This window comes from Podarcis tiliguerta, assembly GCF_965153285.1.
Source record: "Podarcis tiliguerta genome assembly, chromosome: 8".
In the NCBI taxonomy this organism is placed as follows: domain Eukaryota; kingdom Metazoa; phylum Chordata; class Lepidosauria; order Squamata; family Lacertidae; genus Podarcis; species Podarcis tiliguerta.
The window spans coordinates 79,889,603-79,906,121 of record NC_139541.1 but is presented as its reverse complement, the minus strand read 5'-3'; the positions used below and the strand labels follow the sequence as shown (position 1 = coordinate 79,906,121).

Below are 16,519 nucleotides of genomic sequence, written 5' to 3'. Positions count from 1 at the left end.
TCTCTTCTCAGGGAATTTTGGGAATCTGTGAGGGGAGTCACAAAGAGTCGGACACGATTAAACGACTAAACAACAAGTGAGGGGAATTAGAGGTGTCCTGATGACTCTCGGCACCCCTTTTTAAAAGATAAAATATAGTTTTAATGATTTCCATTGTATAACAAAAATTAAAAAGGGGGGAAAGCAAAAATATAGAAGCAAAATCCCATTTTATCCCCCTCCGGGACGGTTCGGTCTACAGTATTTAAGTTTGCTGAAGTCCAGTCTGTGATTTCGGTGGTTTCCATTCTTCAGTAAAATGTTTTATAAAAGGAGGCTATATTTCATCAGAATCATTTCCAGCATTTGCATTATTCAACGCATGCAATCTCTTTGCCAGTTTTTCCTGATTCAGCTGTTGACCATACATTCTGTTTCCAACGAGAAAAACGGAATGCTTTCCAGTTCTGTGCCACTGCTTGGCATGTTCCTACAAAAAGAAAAATTATTAGTCCTTTATAGCAAAGGTCAGATCGCCCTTAACAAACTACAACTCCTAGGCTTTTTTTTTGGGCTGGGGGGAAGCCATGGCTGTTTAAATTGCGATCATGGTGCTTTACGTGTATGGTGTCCCAAGATGAAAATCTCCCGTAACCAAATGCCTCGTTCCTTCTAGCGATCGTACTCTCTGGTTCTGGAGGCCTGGGATGCCGCCAATGCATCTGACGTCACCAGCCAAGGTAAGGAGCTGCTCTCTCACCTGGGGGAGCCAGCGGGGTGGGATTCCAGACAGGAACACGGTTAGGATTTTGAGAACCTCCATGTTCAGAGCCATAGCTGTCAAGTGTCCCTTATTTGGCGGGACAGTCCTTTATCCCAGCGCCATGTCCCGCTGCTGTCCCTTATTGATGATGTCCCTTAAATAAGCTACTGAAGGTAATGGCCCTTTCTATGTCCAGCTGTCCTTTGTCAACAACAAATTGTTGCTGTTTTTTTGTGTTGAATATATGCTATATGGACCTAATAGGTATCTAAAGCCATTTGCACGCAACAAAATATGTATTTTATCAAAGTAATTGTTGATCCCTTATTTTGGCTGCTGATCCCTTATTTTTGAGGCTGCTGGTCCCTTATTTTCAAATCTGTTAGTTGACAGCTATGTTCAGAGCAGTCTACCCCTGAATATCAGTTGCGGCAAAGGAGGTCTCTTGCCTTCAAACCCTGCTTGCTTGTGGGTTTCCTAGGGCTACCTCACTGCCCATGATGGAGGTCTAGGTGAACTGCCTTTCATCTGATCCAGAAGAGCTCCTTAGCTGTCTAATAATAATAATAATAATAATAATTTTTTATTTATACCCCGCCCTTCTCAGTTCAGAAAACAGGGCTCAGGGCGGCTAACAACAAATTTAAAACACTGAATTGATGCAACAAAAAACAGCATATAATACAGTATAAAACGTGAATAACAAAAAATTCAGAATTCAAAAATCAATTTAGGGGGGAAATCCATCCAATAAACATTAGATACTCACCAGGGCTAGCTGGCTAAATTAGTCCTATTTGGGCCAGTGAGGAGGCCAGGGGAGAATTAGCTGTGGGATCCCAGAGCGGGTAATCTTCATAAAAAAGGGAAGGGGAGGGAAGGAAGGGGAATAAAAGATCAGGCTATGTTCAGATTGAAAGCCAGGCGGAATAGCTCTGTCTTACAGGCCCTGCGGAAGGAAGTTAAATCCTTGGTCTCATGGGACAGAGCATTCCACCAGGTCGGAGCCATCACTGAGAAGGCCCTGACCCTGGTAGAAGACAATCCACCAATGTGGTGGAGGCACAGAGGCAACGAAGCTTCTGCAAAACCGGATGAATATAGTTTCGGGTTCCTTTATGCGTTTGCCACTCCGCAAATTACTTACGGGCAGGCTGCCACACGGACCTTATTGTGGACTGGTAACTTGTGCGGGTCCATTTGCAGTGCTGTCCAGGTGCAGGACTGTAGCAGGGTGGTAAATCTCTTGTTTTGTGTGGAAAAGGTCCTGATTTTTATCCCCGGCAGCCGCTCCAGGTAGGGATGCGAATGCCCCCTACTTGGCAGTTTGGAGAGCCACTGCCGGCCAGTGCAGAGCGTATTGCCCCATTCGCTCTACGTGGGGCTGCCCTTGAGACTGACCCAGAAACTCCAGCGGGTGCAGAATGTCGCGGCGAGACTCCTCACGGGGTCCTCGTCGCAGGATCACATTCACCCGGTGCTATACCAGCTGCACTGGCTCCCGGTGGAGTACAGGATCAGGTTTAAGGTGCTGGTTTTAACCTTTAAAGCCCTATACGGCCCAGGACCCTCGTACCTTCGGGACCGCCTCTCCTGGTATGTCCCACGGAGGACCTTACGGTCTTCAAACAAAAACATCCTGAAGGTCCCAGGCCACAGAGAGGTTAGGCTGGCCTCAACTAGAGCCAGGGGTTTTTCGGCTGCGGCTCCAATCTGGTGGAACGCTCTGGCACAAGAGACAAGGGCCCTGCGGGACTTGACATCTTTCCGCAGGGCCTGCAAGACAGAGCTGTTCCACCAGGCCTTTGGTCAGGGCGCAGCCTGACTCCCTCCTCTGGCAATCTTTACAGAACTTAAGCTTAATGGTTGCCATCAATTGGATTTCGATTACCGCATTTTTCGCTCCATAAGACGCACCAGACCACAAGACGCACCTAGTTTTTGGAGGAGGAAAACAAGAAAAAAAATATTCTGAATCTCAGAAGCCAGAACAGCAAGAGGGATCGCTGCGCAGTGAAAGCAGCAATCCCTCTTGCTGTTCTGGCTTCCGGGATAGCTGCGCAGCCTGCATTCGCTCCATAAGACGCACACACATTTCCCCTTACTTTTTAGGAGGGGAAAAGTGAGTCTTATAGAGCAAAAAATACGGTAGCTTCCTCCCTTCTGATGCACCCAGTCAGTTTTGGGTCTTCCACCTCTGCCTTTGTCTTTGGAAATTCGCCGGGTGATGCAGTGAGTCTTAGCTCCCGCCCCCTTGCCTTTCTCGCCCTCTCCTTCCAGGCGGAGGGCAGCTGATGGAGCGGGTGACCCGTTCGGGAATGCTGAACCCTGGCGAAGGCTGGCAGGACCTGTGGCATCACGGGCGCAGCACCTCGCTGGAGTACCGGGTGCGGGTGCGCTGCCAAGAGCATTATTACGGCCCGGCCTGCAACTTCCTGTGCCGTCCCCGCGACGATTTCTTCGGGCACCACAGCTGCGACGCTGCGGGCAACAAGGTCTGTCTGGACGGCTGGACGGGAGACGAATGTACACGGGGTATGTCCCGGGACGTCCGGCTGGCGCGGGGCGGAGGAGAGGAAGAAGGGGCTGCATTGGACCGGGGGAGGGCGGGGAGAGAACCCAGGAGTCCGGCACTGGGTGCCATTTTCCATCCCGGCCTCCTGGCAGTAATGAAGCTTGGCTACGCATCCAAAAATCTGGGAAAGAGAACCTGAGGCTCTGCTTCAATCCTACCCAGCCCCTTCATTCATTGATTCATTCATTGATGCATTAATAATAATACTACTAATAATTTATTATTTCTACCCCGCCCATCTGGCTTGGTTTCCCCAGCCACTCTGGGCGGCTTCCAACAAAACACTAAAATACAATAACCCATTAAACATTAAAAGCTTCCCTAAATAGGGCTGCCTTCAGATGTCTTCTAAAAGTCTGGTAGTTATTTTTCTCTTTGACATCTGGTGGGAGGGTGTTCCACAGGGTGGGCGCCACTACCGAGAAGGCCCTCTGCCTGGTTCCCTGTAACTTGGCTTCTCGCAGCGAGGGAACTGCCAGAAGGCCCTCGGAGCTGGACCTCAGTGTCCGGGCAGAACGATGGAGGTGGAGACGCTCCTTCAGGTATACAGGACCGAGGCCGCTTAGGGCTTTAAAGGTCAGCACCAACACTTTGCGTTGTGCTTGGAAACATACTGGGAGCCAGTGTAGGTCTTTCAAGACTGCTCCCAGTCACCAGTCTAGCTGCCGCATTCTGGATTAGTTGTAGTTTCCGGGTCACCTTCAAAGGTAGCCCCACATAGAGCGCATTGCAGTAGTCCAAGTGAGAGATAACTAGAGCATGCACCACTCTGGTGAGACAGTCTGCGGGCAGGTAGGGTCTCAGCCTGCATACCAGATGGAGCTGATAAACAGCTGTCCTGGATACAGAATTGACCTGTGCCTCCATGGACAGCTATGAGTCCAGTATGACTCCCAGGCTGCGCACCTGGTCCTTCGGGGGCACAGTTACCCCATTCAGGACCAGGGAGTCCTCCACACCCGCCCGCCTCCTGCCCCCCCAAAACAGTACTTCTGTCTTGTCAGGATTCAACCTCAATCTGGTAGCCACCATCCATCCTCCAACTGCCTCCAGACACTCACACAGGACCTTCACCGCCTTCACTGGTTCTGATTTAAAGGAGAGGTAGAGCTGGGTGTCATCTGCATACTGATGAACACCCAGCCCAAACCCCCTGATGATGTCTCGCAGCGGTTGCATGTAGATGCTGAAAAGCATGGGGGAGAGGACAGAACCCTGAGGCACCCCACAAGTGAGAGCCCAGGGGTCTGAACACTCATTCCCCCCCCCTTTCTCCACATGGCCCAGGAGGAAGGAGCGGAACCACTGTATAACAGTGCCCTAGCTCCCAGCCCCTCTAGACGGTCCAGAAGGATGTTATGGTCGATGGTGTCAAAAGCTGCTGAGAGATCCAGCAGAACTAGGAAACAGTTTCTTTCATTACATTGATGCGCTCACTTGTGTAGTGGCAAATTCAGAAGTGTAGGGTCCCATGGCCCCTCACAGCCATGTCCCTTCTAAGATTAGACAGCTTTTTCAGACTGTACAATAAAGGTCTGTATAGTTAAAGCCATGGTTTTCCCGGTAGTGATGTATGGAAGTGAGAGCTGGACAATAAAGAAGGCTGATTGCCAAAGAATTGATGCTTTTGAATTATGGTGCTGGAGGAGACCCTTGAGAGTCCCATGGACTGCAAGAAGATCAAACGCATCCATTCTTAAGGAAATTAGCACTGAATGCTCACTGGAAGGACAGATCCTGAAGCTGAGGCTCCAATACTTTGGCCACTTCATGAGAAGAGAAGACTCCCTGGAAAGGACCCTGATGTTGGGAAAGATGGAGGGCACAAGGAGAAGGGGACGACAGAGGACGAGATGGTTGGAGACTGTTCTTGAAGCTACCAGCATGAGTTTGACCAAACTGTGGGAGGCAGTGGAAGACAGGAGGGCCTGGCATGCTCTAGTCCATGGGGTCACGAAGAGTCGGACATGACTAAACGACTAATCAACAGCAACAATAAACTTACAGTTATGCAATAATAATAACTAGCAACACCTTGCAACCAGCGTTCAAAACTCCCATTGTCTAGGCACTCTGGGCTCAGCAGTGCGCCTAAGATTTCAAATTAAAGGAGGACCTTTTTCTGCCTCCCCACTTCCAGCTACTCTCTGAAGACTGGAGAGAAGACCCTCATAAGCGTATTAGGGGGGTGGGCAGGGTAAGGACTACTAGACCATGTGAAAAATGAACATAATATTTTAGCTGCAGTTCATTCATTTTCAGCACTATATTCCTGTTGTTAAAAAAAGTGCGTCTAGACATTCCGTTGTGCCCATAACCTAGGTTTAAGGTGCCATTTAGCTCCTAGCTTTCGGGTGGTGCTGTGGGTTAAACCACAGAGCCTAGGACTTGCCGATCAGAAGGTCGGCGGTTCGAATCCCAGCGACGGGGTGAGCTCCCGTTGCTCGGTCCCAGCTCCTGCCAACCTAGCAATTCGAAAGCACACCTGTGTAAGTAGATAAATAGGTACCGCTCCGGCGGGAAGATAAACGGCTTTTCTGTGCGCTGCTCTGGTTCGCCAGAAGTGGCTTAGTCATGCTGGCCACATGACCAGCTGCACGCCAGCTCCCTTGGCCAATAAAGCGAGATGAGCGCCACAACCCCAGAGTCGGCCACGACTGGACCTAATGGTCAGGGGTCCCTTTACCTTTACCTTCATATCTCAGTTTCAAACACTCCTTGCAATGATCAGTTTCAGCTAGTTCTACTATTTTCTGTGCATGTGCTTGGGCAGGTGATTTGGAGTGCTCAGATATCTTCTTTCCAAGTGACCTAAGCTGTGTTTGCTGTGAAGTTTCATTGTTATCTAATAGAACCTGTCTCTTGAAACAGAAGCACCTTGCGTTTCAGTGCTCCTAAATGCTTACCTTTGGAGCAGACCTCTGGGAAATTTGACTTCTTGTTTTGACCCATAAATCCTTGTGCAGCTCAGGACCCCAATACCTCAAGGACCCCAATGCTTCTCCCCCTAGGAACTGTCCCAGACCCTGCAATTATCATCTGAGGCCCTTCTTCATGAGAAGTCCGGAGGGTGGCACCACCGGAAAGGGCCTTTTCTGTGGTGGCTCCCTGCTTGTGGAAAGCTCTCTCTCTCACAGAGACTCACATGGCGTCATTAGTGCGCCAGGCAAAATCACTTCTTTTCTGCCAGGCCTGTGGCTTTTAATTATCTGGATTGTCTTTTAGATTTATAAATTTATTAGATCGTAATGGTGATGATTATCATCGCTCTGACCTGGGCTGAATTTGCAGCGCTCACATAAACTCCCCTCTTGTTTCTTGCAGCCATTTGCCGGCCAGGTTGTCACGAAACTCATGGGACCTGTGAGGAGCCTGGAGAATGCAGGTATGTACACCTGAATGTGGATGAATGGTGCAGCTTGCTGGAAAAATAAGAAATTGAGATAACAAACTTTTTATTAAAAAAAGAATGGAAATGGTTTATTGAATATTTGCAGACAAATTGTAAAACAGACAAGAAAATTGGCAGGATTATTGTACTAACCTGCAGTTTCGCAAGAGTATATATTTAAAGCAGATGAATAAATGAACAAATTGAGTTAGTTTGGATATGCAGAAGGTATTAAAAATAAATTTAAGGATCCGCAGAACGAGGGGGAAGGAACTCAAGTTTTGAAATGTTAAAATGGCTGAAAAATTACTGAAATGTATAAACCTGAAAATCGTAAACAAAAAACAAAAAGAAGTGATCTACAGATGAAGGGCGGTATAGAAATTTAATAAAAAATAATAATACAAATCCTGCGTTGTAGATGGTATTGGCCACAAACCAAAAACAACAATTCAGCTGGGGAAGGAGTGATTAAAAAGAGAGGCTTTCAAAAGCACAGAACAGGAGGTGCCTGTCTCACGGGGACAGAGTTCTCTAATGTGGGTGACACCACAATGAAGGCCCTGCTCCCACTGGCTACGTGGCACTGCCAGGCTGGCCCCCTCAGCTGAGCTCAGGCACCAGGTGGGGCTATTGAGGAGAGGGCAAGGTGGTCTCTTAAAATAACCTGGTCCTGAGTTGTTTAATGCTTTGTAGACGAAAGAGAAGACTTTAGATTTGGCCCATTAGGACAGGGGCAGCCCGTGCCGTTCCTTTCAAAAACGGCTACCTATGAATTTAAGTTGTTATTCCCTTCAGGATTTCCCACATGTTTCTGGACACAACACTACGATCCCACTTTAAACAGTCACACCTTCCTTCCCCCAAATAATTTTGGGAGCGGTAGTTTGATACGGGTGCTGAGAAACCCGGGAGACCCCTTTTCCCTTCACAGAGCTATGGTTCCCAGGGTGGTTCAACACACCCTGGGAACAGTAGTAGCGATGGCTTCCCCCTCCCACAGAATTATGGGACTTGTAGTTTGTCAAGGGCGCTGAGAGTTGCCAGGAGGCCCCAATTCCCCTCACGGACCCACAGCTCCCAGAGTGGTTTAACCACCAACCAATAATAACCCCTCTTTTCCACAGTACTCTGGGAATTCATAGAATCATAGAATCATAGAGTTGGAAGAGACCACAAGGGCCATCGAGTCCAACCCCCTGCCAAGCAGGAAACACCATCAGAGCACTCCTGACATATGGTTGTCAAGCCTCTGCTTAAAGACCTCCAAAGAAGGAGACTCCACCACACTCCTTGGCAGCAAATTCCACTGTCAAACAGCTCTTACTGTCAGGAAGTTCTTCCTAATGTTTAGGTGGAATCTTCTTTCTTGTAGTTTGGATCCATTGCTCCGTGTCCGCTTCTCTGGAGCAGCAGAAAACAACCTTTCTCCCTCCTCTATGTGACATCCTTTTATATATTTGAACATGGCTATCATATCACCCCTTAACCTCCTCTTCTCCAGGCTAAACATGCCCAGCTCCCTTAGCCGTTCCTCATAAGGCATCATTTCCAGGCCTTTGACCATTTTGGTTGCCCTCCTCTGGACACGTTCCAGTTTGTCAGTGTCCTTCTTGAACTGTGGTGCCCAGAACTGGACACAGTACTCCAGGTGAGGTCTGACCAGAGCAGAATACAGTGGCACTATTACTTCCCTTGATCTAGATGCTATACTCCTATTGATGCAGTCCTATTGCGGCACTGTGAGAGGAATAGAGGTGGTCTGCTAACATCTCTCAGCACCCTTAACCAACTACACTTCCCAGCATTCTTTGGGAGAAGCCATGTGTGTTTAAAGTGGTATCATAGTGCTTTAAATGTGCCGTGTGGATGTAGCTTGTTGAAATCAGGGGCTAAGCAGTTGGCTCCTTACCTCTCTCGCCCTGACCTAGCCACTGTGATCCACGCGACGGTCACCTCCAGACTTGATTATTGTAACTCGCTCTACGTGGGGCTGCCCTTGAGACTGACCCAGAAACTCCAGCGGGTGCAGAATGCCGCAGCGAGACTCCTTACGGGGTCCTCGCCGCGGGATCACATTCATCCGGTGCTATACCAGCTGCACTGGCTCCCGGTGGAGTACAGGATCAGGTTTAAGGTGCTGGTTTTAACCAGCCCTATACGGCCCAGGACCCTCGTACCTACAGGACCGCCTCTCCTGGTATGTCCCACGGAGGACCTTATGGTCTTCAAACAAAAATATCTCGGAGGTCCCGGGCCACAGGGAGGTTAGGCTGGCCTCAACCAGAGCCAGGGCTTTTTCGGCCGTGGCCCCGATCTGGTGGAACACTCTGTCACAAGAGACTAGGGCCCTGCGGGACTTGACATCTTTCCGCAGGGCCTGCAAGACAGAGCTGTTCCACCAGGCCTTTGGCCAAGGCGCAGTCTGACCCCCTCATTTGGTAATCTTCACAGAACTCTAGCCCAATGGTTGCCATTAATTTGATTTAAACTCATTTTATAATGAATTGCTTTTAGAATGCTGTATTATTTTACTGTTGTTAGCCGCATTGAGCCCAGCTTTGGCTGGGGAGGGCGAATATAAATAAAATTTTATTATTATTACTTTCAGTGGGTTTTCTCTGCGTGAAATTGGATTACACAGCCCTGCGAGGTGCATAATGTTTCGGAACTGGCTTCCCTCTCCCCCTTTCCCTGCTTCCCAAATTCTCCCCTCGCCCCCAAAGAGCCGATTTCCTGGCCGGCCCCAGCAAGTGGAAGCCCGGCAGCTCCCCTCCAACGCCGGGGCAATGGCCTAGGGCAGGAAACAGCTAGCCAAGCCCCGCTGGGAGGAGAAGGAAGTTCTGGGTCCCGGCCAGGAAAAATGATGTCACCCTTGGATCCCAGGGCCGATAAGGATAGGGTGCGGCACCGACTGTGGTTACGAGGAGGCCCAGCCCCTGATTGGGAAGGCTGCGCAGGGGCCAGGATCTTGACCGGCTGCCCAGCGTGATGGCCCCGGTGGGGCAAGAAGGCTTTTTTTTGGCAAGCTTGGGGGGGAGCCGAGCAACGGCTGCGTCAAAGATAGCGAAAGTTCCTGATGACATATTTACACCATCTGTTTTCAAGTACAGTGGTGCCTCGCAAGACGAAAAGAATCCGTTCCGTGAGTCTCTTCGTCTAGCGGTTTTTTCGTCTTGCGAAGCAAGCCCATTAGCGGATTAGCGCTATTAGCGGTTTAGCGGCTATTAGCGGCTATTAAAGGCTTAAGGGATTAGCGGATTAGCTGCTAAAAGGCTATTAGCAGCTTAGTGCCTTAGAAAAAGGGGGTGGGGAGCGAAAAAAAACCCCCAGGAATCGCAAGACATTTTCGTCTTGCGAAGCAAGCCCATAGCAAATTCGTTTTGCAAAGCACCTCCAAAACGGAAAACCCTTTCGTCTAGCGGGTTTTCCGTCTTGCGAGGCATTCGTCTTGTGGGGCACCACTGTACTGTGACCCTCCTTTAGACAGCCACGCCTTCCCCCAGGGGATCTTGGGAGTTGTAGTTTGTTCAGGGTGCTGAGAGTGGTTAGGAGACCCAGGTCCCCCCCCACAGAGAACTACAATTCCCAGAGTTCCCTGCAAAAAAGGATTTGTTGTCAAACCGCTCTGGGAATTGTAGCTTTGTGAGGGGAATGGGGTGTTTGTGTCTCCTAACACCTCTCAGCACCCTGGACAGGCGATGGCCTTCACAGTTTTTTAGGGTGAAGCCGTTGTGGTTGCAGTTCTGCATTGGCGTAGGCGGTAAAGTCCCGTCATGTTTCTTGGAAAGAGCCTGGTTTTTCCTATCGCCCTCTTGAAGTCGTCTTAGCTAGTGCCCATCACCGCGTTGTGGCGGTGAGTTCCAGAGGTTAACACTATGCCTGTTGGCCTCTCCGATCTCCTGTGAACCAGTGTCATTGTGTGACTCCAGTGACTTCTAGCGTTAGGAAAAGGGGAGGAAAAAACGTCTCTTTCCCCCTCTCTGTCCACTTCCTTCATACGATAAGTGTCTGCCATTTCTTCCCCTGTCCCACGCGGCATGGGTTGTTATTGTTGTTGTTAATTATACAGTGGTACCTCTGGTTGTAAGCAGAATCCGTTCCGGAGGCCCGTTCGCAACATGAAAAGAGCGCAACCCGCAGAGGTGTGTCTGAGCATGCGTGGGTTGCGATTTGCTGCTTCTGCGCATGCGCGTGACTTCATTTTGCACGTCTGCGCATGCACGAGCGGCGAAAACCAGAAGTAACCCTTTCCGGTACTTCCGGGTCGCCACGGGGCGTAACCTGAAAGAATATAACATGAAGTGGACGTAACATGAGGCATGACTGTACAGTGGTACCTTGGGTTAAGTACTTAATTCGTTCCGGAGGTCCGTTCTTAACCTGAAACTGTTCTTAACCTGAAGCACCACTTTAGCTAATGGGGCCTCCCGCTGTTGCCGCGCCGCCGGAGCACAGTTTCTGTTCTCATCCTGAAGCAAAGTTCTTAACCTGAAGCACTATTTTTGGGTTAGCGGAGTCTGTAACCTGAAGTATATGTAACCTGAAGCGTATGTAACCCGAGGCACCACCGTATAGGAATTTGCTGACATGCTCTGTCATTTGTATATTTGTTTTCGCCCTCCCAGTGCTCTGTATTTTTATGTTTCGAATGTTTGTTGTAAGCTGCTTTTGGCACAGCTGCCCAAAAGCAGTAAACTCAACCCATCTTCTTAATTAATGCCATCATTGCATGATGAGGACAAAAGAATAGTCCCTTGCCCTGAGGCACTTACAGTCTAAAATATGACACGGGGAGGACCACAGATGGAAGGGCTGCGAAACTGAGGCAGATGTAAACGAGAAATAATAATAATTTATTATTTATATCCCACTCCTCTGGCTGGGTTTCCACAGCCACTCTGGGCGGCTTCCAACAAAATATTAAAATACAACGGTCTGTTAAACATTAAAGGCTTTCCTAAACAGGGCTGCCTTCAGATGTCTTCGGAACGTCTGGTAGTTGTTTTTCTAGAACATAGCTGTCTATTCAGTTGCTCGTGCCAGGGGGTTGTGCCAGAGGACTTTACTCAAAACAGTAGATTCTGAGGAGGGGCTTGGAGGCAGAGACAGAGAGGGGGGGGGGAGAGAGATGGCGTCAGCCAGTCCATTCTGGGAGGCAGTTCCAGAACGGCCAGGGACAAAGAGAGGAATCGCTTTTAGAGAGGAGGTATTAGGGACGCGGGGGGACACGGGTGGCGCTGTGGGTTAAAGCCTCAGTGCCTAGGGCTTGCCGATCGAAAGGTCGGCGGTTCGAATCCCCGCGGCGGGGTGCGCTCCCGCTGTTCAGTCCCAGCGCCTGCCAACCTAGCAGTTCGAAAGCACCCCTGGGTGCAAGTAGATAAATAGGGACCGCTTACTAGCGGGAAGGTAAACGGCGTTTCCGTGCGCTGCGCTGGCTCGCCAGAGCAGCGATGTCACACTGGCCACGTGACCCGGAAGTGTCTTCGGACAGCGCTGGCCCCCGGCCTCTTGAGTGAGATGGGCGCACAACCCTAGAGTCTGTCAAGACTGGCCCGTACGGGCAGGGGTACCTTTACCTTTTACCTTATTAGGGACGCGGGTGGCGCTGTGGTCTAAACCACAGAGCCTAGGGCTTGCCGATCCGAAGGTCGGCGGTTCGAATCCCCGCGACGGGGTGAGCTCCCATTGTTTGGTCCCTGCTCCTGCCAACCTAGCAGTTCAAAAGCATGTCAAAGTGCAAGTAGATAAATAGGTACCGCTCTGGCGGGAAGGTAAACGGTGTTTCCGTGCGCTGCTCTGGTTCACCAGAAGCGGCTTAGTCATGCTGGCCACATGACCCGGAAGCTGTACGCCGGCTCCCTCGGCCAGTAAAGCGAGATGAGCGCCGCAACCCCAGAGTCAGCCATGACTGGACCTAATGGTCAGGGGTCCCTTTACCTTTACAGTGGTACCTCGGGTTACAGACGCTTCAGGTTACATACTCTCCAGGTTACAGACTTCGCTAACCCAGAAATAGTGCTTCAGGTTAAGAACTTTGCTTCAGGATGACAACAGAAATTGGCGCAGCAGCAGCAGGAGGCCCCATTAGCTAAAGTGGTGCTTCAGGTTAAGAACAGTTTCAGGTTAAGAACAGACATTCGGAATGAATTAAGTACTTAACACGAGGTACCACTGTATTTTAAAAAAAGATGCTCTCAAGTGAGACTAGCGTTATACATTTAAAACGATGAAGCCCATAACTGCGTGATGAGGCCATCTCTCCGCTCAGATTAGAGCTGGCTGGCTGGCTCACATCTCCCGCTCATAACCACTGTGCTGAACCAGCTCTGAGCTTTCCCCTTCCTCCTCCCAGGTGCCACTACGGGTGGACCGGTCAACTCTGCGACGAGTGCATTCTATTCCCAGGCTGCGTTCATGGCAGCTGCACCGAGCCTTGGAAGTGTGACTGTGAGACCAACTGGGGGGGCATCCTCTGCAACAAAGGTGAGCCCCCCCCCCACTTGGAGCATGCTCAATAGAGGCTTGGCTTCTATTGAAAATTGGCCAGTCTGGAATTTTCCCCAGGCTACTCTATGACTCTTGTTGAACTCAACCTCTGGGCTACTTTGCCAACGCTTTTCATCTTCTACTGACAGGGTCCTTTGTTTTAAATTATTTTGTGTTGCACTTGGAAATCGGTCACTAAATTTGTCTCCAGTAAGCCTGGCGATGGTAAGCCAGAGAGGGGAGCAGAGTCAGGCCCAAACAAGTAGATACATACATAAATACTTTTATTTGTATGCCGCCTTTGCACAGTTCAAACCCTGCTCAAGGCAGCTTACAAAACGAAAAAATACTACAACATAACAAAATTGGTCATAAACAATACATTAAATATTAAATACTCAACCAAACTGAACAATTTCCACATAAACCACAGTAAGATCTGTACACTAAAGATACAAAAACCCCCAACAATAAATACTTCTAAGACCCAGAGAGGTCAAGATCCTGCAGCTTCTGCGCTGAAGCCACACATTGCGAAGTTTTTGTTTCTAGGGATAAGAGAGTCGCCATTTTCTCTGCTGGATGGGCCTCTCCTACTTTTCTTGTACCTCTGATGATCCAAGGAGCAGAGGTCCATTTGCTGAGCGGCAAGGTTAAATTGGGGTTTCTTCTCTTTAGTTTTTCTAAACTACAGTATTTTTCGTCCCATAGGACGCTCCGTCCAATAGGACGCACCTACTTTTTTTTGGGGGGGGGGGGAAATAAAGGGAAAAAAATTTCCCTTTATTTCCCCCCCAAAACCAGGTCGGGGAACAGTGGGATGGCAGCACTGCGCCTCCCCGCTTTCCCCCCAGCTTGTGGGGCTGGCCGATGTCTGCCTGGCGCGAGGGGCGCTCTGCTTCAGGGCGCCCCACGCGCCGGGCGGCAGGCTGCGGACACCTGCGCGAAGCAAGGGGCGTCCTCCGGAGGGCGCCCTGTGCTCCGCGCTGCAGGCTGCCACCCGCAAGCCTTGCGCTCTCGGGGGGAGTTCCCCCGGGCACGCAAGGCTTGCGGACACCTGCGTGAATCACGGGGCGTCCTCCGGAGGGCGCCCCGTCCTCCGCGCTGCAGGCTGCCGCCTGCAAGCCTTGCGCGCCCGGGGGAACTCCCCCCGGGTGTGCAAGGCTTGCGGATAGCTTCCTGGAGCCTGGAGAGCGGGAGGGGTCGGTGCGCACCGATGCCTCTCGCTCTCCAGGCTTCAGCGAAAGCATTCGCCCCATAGGACGCACACACATTTCCCCTTCATTTTAGGAGGGGAAAAAGTGCGTCCTATAGGGCGAAAAATACGGTAATTATGCAACACAGCAGCCAAAGCATGACAATCCCTAGTGTGATGTACACCCAGATATGTGTGCGTCCTGAACCTGAAACAGGTATATTAAGGAAGAATTGAAGCACGCAGTTGTCATTTTGCTGATAAACTAGCTGGTACTCTCCAGCAAATCCTTCATAAACGTTATTGATAGCAAGGCCGCTGTCAGATATATAGAAGTGCCCTTCATACGTGCCAATAGACTGGGGATACTTAGTAAATCAAAGCACAAGATGGGACACGGGTGGCACTGAGGGTTAAACCACAGAGCCTAGGACTTGCCGATCAGAAGGTCGGCGGTTCGAATCCCCGCGACGGGGTGAGCTCCCGTTGCTCGGTCCCTGCTCCTGCCAACCTAGCAGTTCGGAAGCAAGTCAAAGTGCAAGTAGATAAATAGGTACCGCTCCAGTGGGAAGGTAAACGGCGTTTCCGTGCGCTGCTCTGGTTCGCCAGAAGCGGCTTAGTCATGCTGGCCACATGACCCGGAAGCTGTACGCCGGCTCCCTCGGCCAGTAAAGCGAGATGAGCGCCACAACCCCAGAGTTGGCCACGACTGGACCTAATGGTCAGGAGTCCCTTTACAGCGATGATAATAATAATAATAATAATTTATTATTTGTACCCCGCCCATCTGGCTGGGTTTCCTCAGCCACTCTGGGTGGCTTCCCAAAAAAATATTAAAATACTGTAATACATCAAACATTAAAAGCTTCCCTAAAGAGGGCTGCCTTCAGATGTCTTCTAAATGTCAGGTAGTTGTTTATTTCCTTGACATCTGGTGGGAGGGCGTACCACAGGGCGGGCGCCACCACCGAGAAGGCCCTCTGCCTGGTTCCCTGTAGCTTTGCTTCTCGCAATGAGGGAACCGCCAGAAGGCCCTCGGCGCTGGACCTCATGATGGAGAGATGGAAACTCACTGGAACCAAGGAATCACCTGAGCTTTCCTCCCTGCCCAGATCTGAACTACTGCGGGTCTCACCGTCCGTGCAAAAACGGCGGCACTTGTGCAAACAACGAGCCGAACGAGTACGAGTGCCTTTGTCCTGATGGATTCCATGGCCGGAACTGCGAGGAAGGTGAGTGGCGACTCGAAATGTCGGGCGAGAAAAGCCCCTCCAGGACAGTTGCCTCCCAGGGTCTCTCCCATAATCCTTTGCAATGCTGTACTGTGTTCTATTTTGGTGTGCTACAGGTATAGTCCTCCCAATGCTTAGGAGTCCAACTCCCATTGGCCGCAGCCGGTCAGGGATGATGGGAGTTGTAGTCCATCTTCAGGGCACCTCATTGGCCACTTCCTTTCCCCCCACTTTTATATTGTTATTAATTGAAGTCCCTGATATCATACACAATCTTAAATACACGTACAAAGAAAAGGTAATAGTGATGATGATGATGATAATAATAATAACAACCTTAAATAATTATACAGTCATATCTAGGGATGCGGGTGGCGCTGTGGGTTAAACCACAGAGCCTAGGACTTGCCGATCAGAAGGTTGGTGGTTCGAATCCCCGCAACGGGGTGAGCTCCCTATGCTCAGTCCCTGCTCCTGCCAACCTAGCAGTTTGAAAGCACGTCAAAGTGCAAGTAGATAAATAGGTACCGCTCTGGCGGGAAGGTAAACGGCGTTTCCGTGCGCTGCTCTGGCTCGCCAGAAGCGGCTTAGTCATGCTGGCCACATGACCCGGAAGCTGAACGCCGGCTCCCTCGGCCAATAAAGCGAGATGAGTGCCGCAACCCCCGAGTTGGTCACGACTGGACCTAATGGTCAGGGGACCCTTTACCTTTATCTTGGGTTACAGACACTTAAGGTTGCGTTTTTTCAGGTTACGGACTGCCGAAACCCAGAAGTACCGGAATGGGTTACTTCCGGGTTTCTGCGATTACGCATGTGCAGAAGTGCTAAATCACGCTTTGCGCATGCGCAGGAGAGCCGAATCGCAAACCGCGCGTGTGCAGATGCGCAGCTG

General features: G+C 50.3%; 1 protein-coding gene across 1 annotated transcript in view; it reads left to right on the top strand.

Moving 5' to 3' along the window:
* The window catches only part of LOC310683496 (uncharacterized protein), a gene marked incomplete at its 5' end in the record, with an annotated part of 58,799 nt that overhangs the window by 23,096 nt on the left and 19,184 nt on the right, over positions 1-16,519 (top strand). The window contains 5 exons of the mRNA XM_083453430.1: positions 656-719; positions 3,023-3,277; positions 6,642-6,702; positions 13,064-13,194; positions 15,505-15,624. Coding sequence (XP_083309556.1) covers positions 656-719; positions 3,023-3,277; positions 6,642-6,702; positions 13,064-13,194; positions 15,505-15,624 — 631 coding nt within the window. The remainder of the gene's footprint in view (positions 1-655; positions 720-3,022; positions 3,278-6,641; positions 6,703-13,063; positions 13,195-15,504; positions 15,625-16,519) is intronic.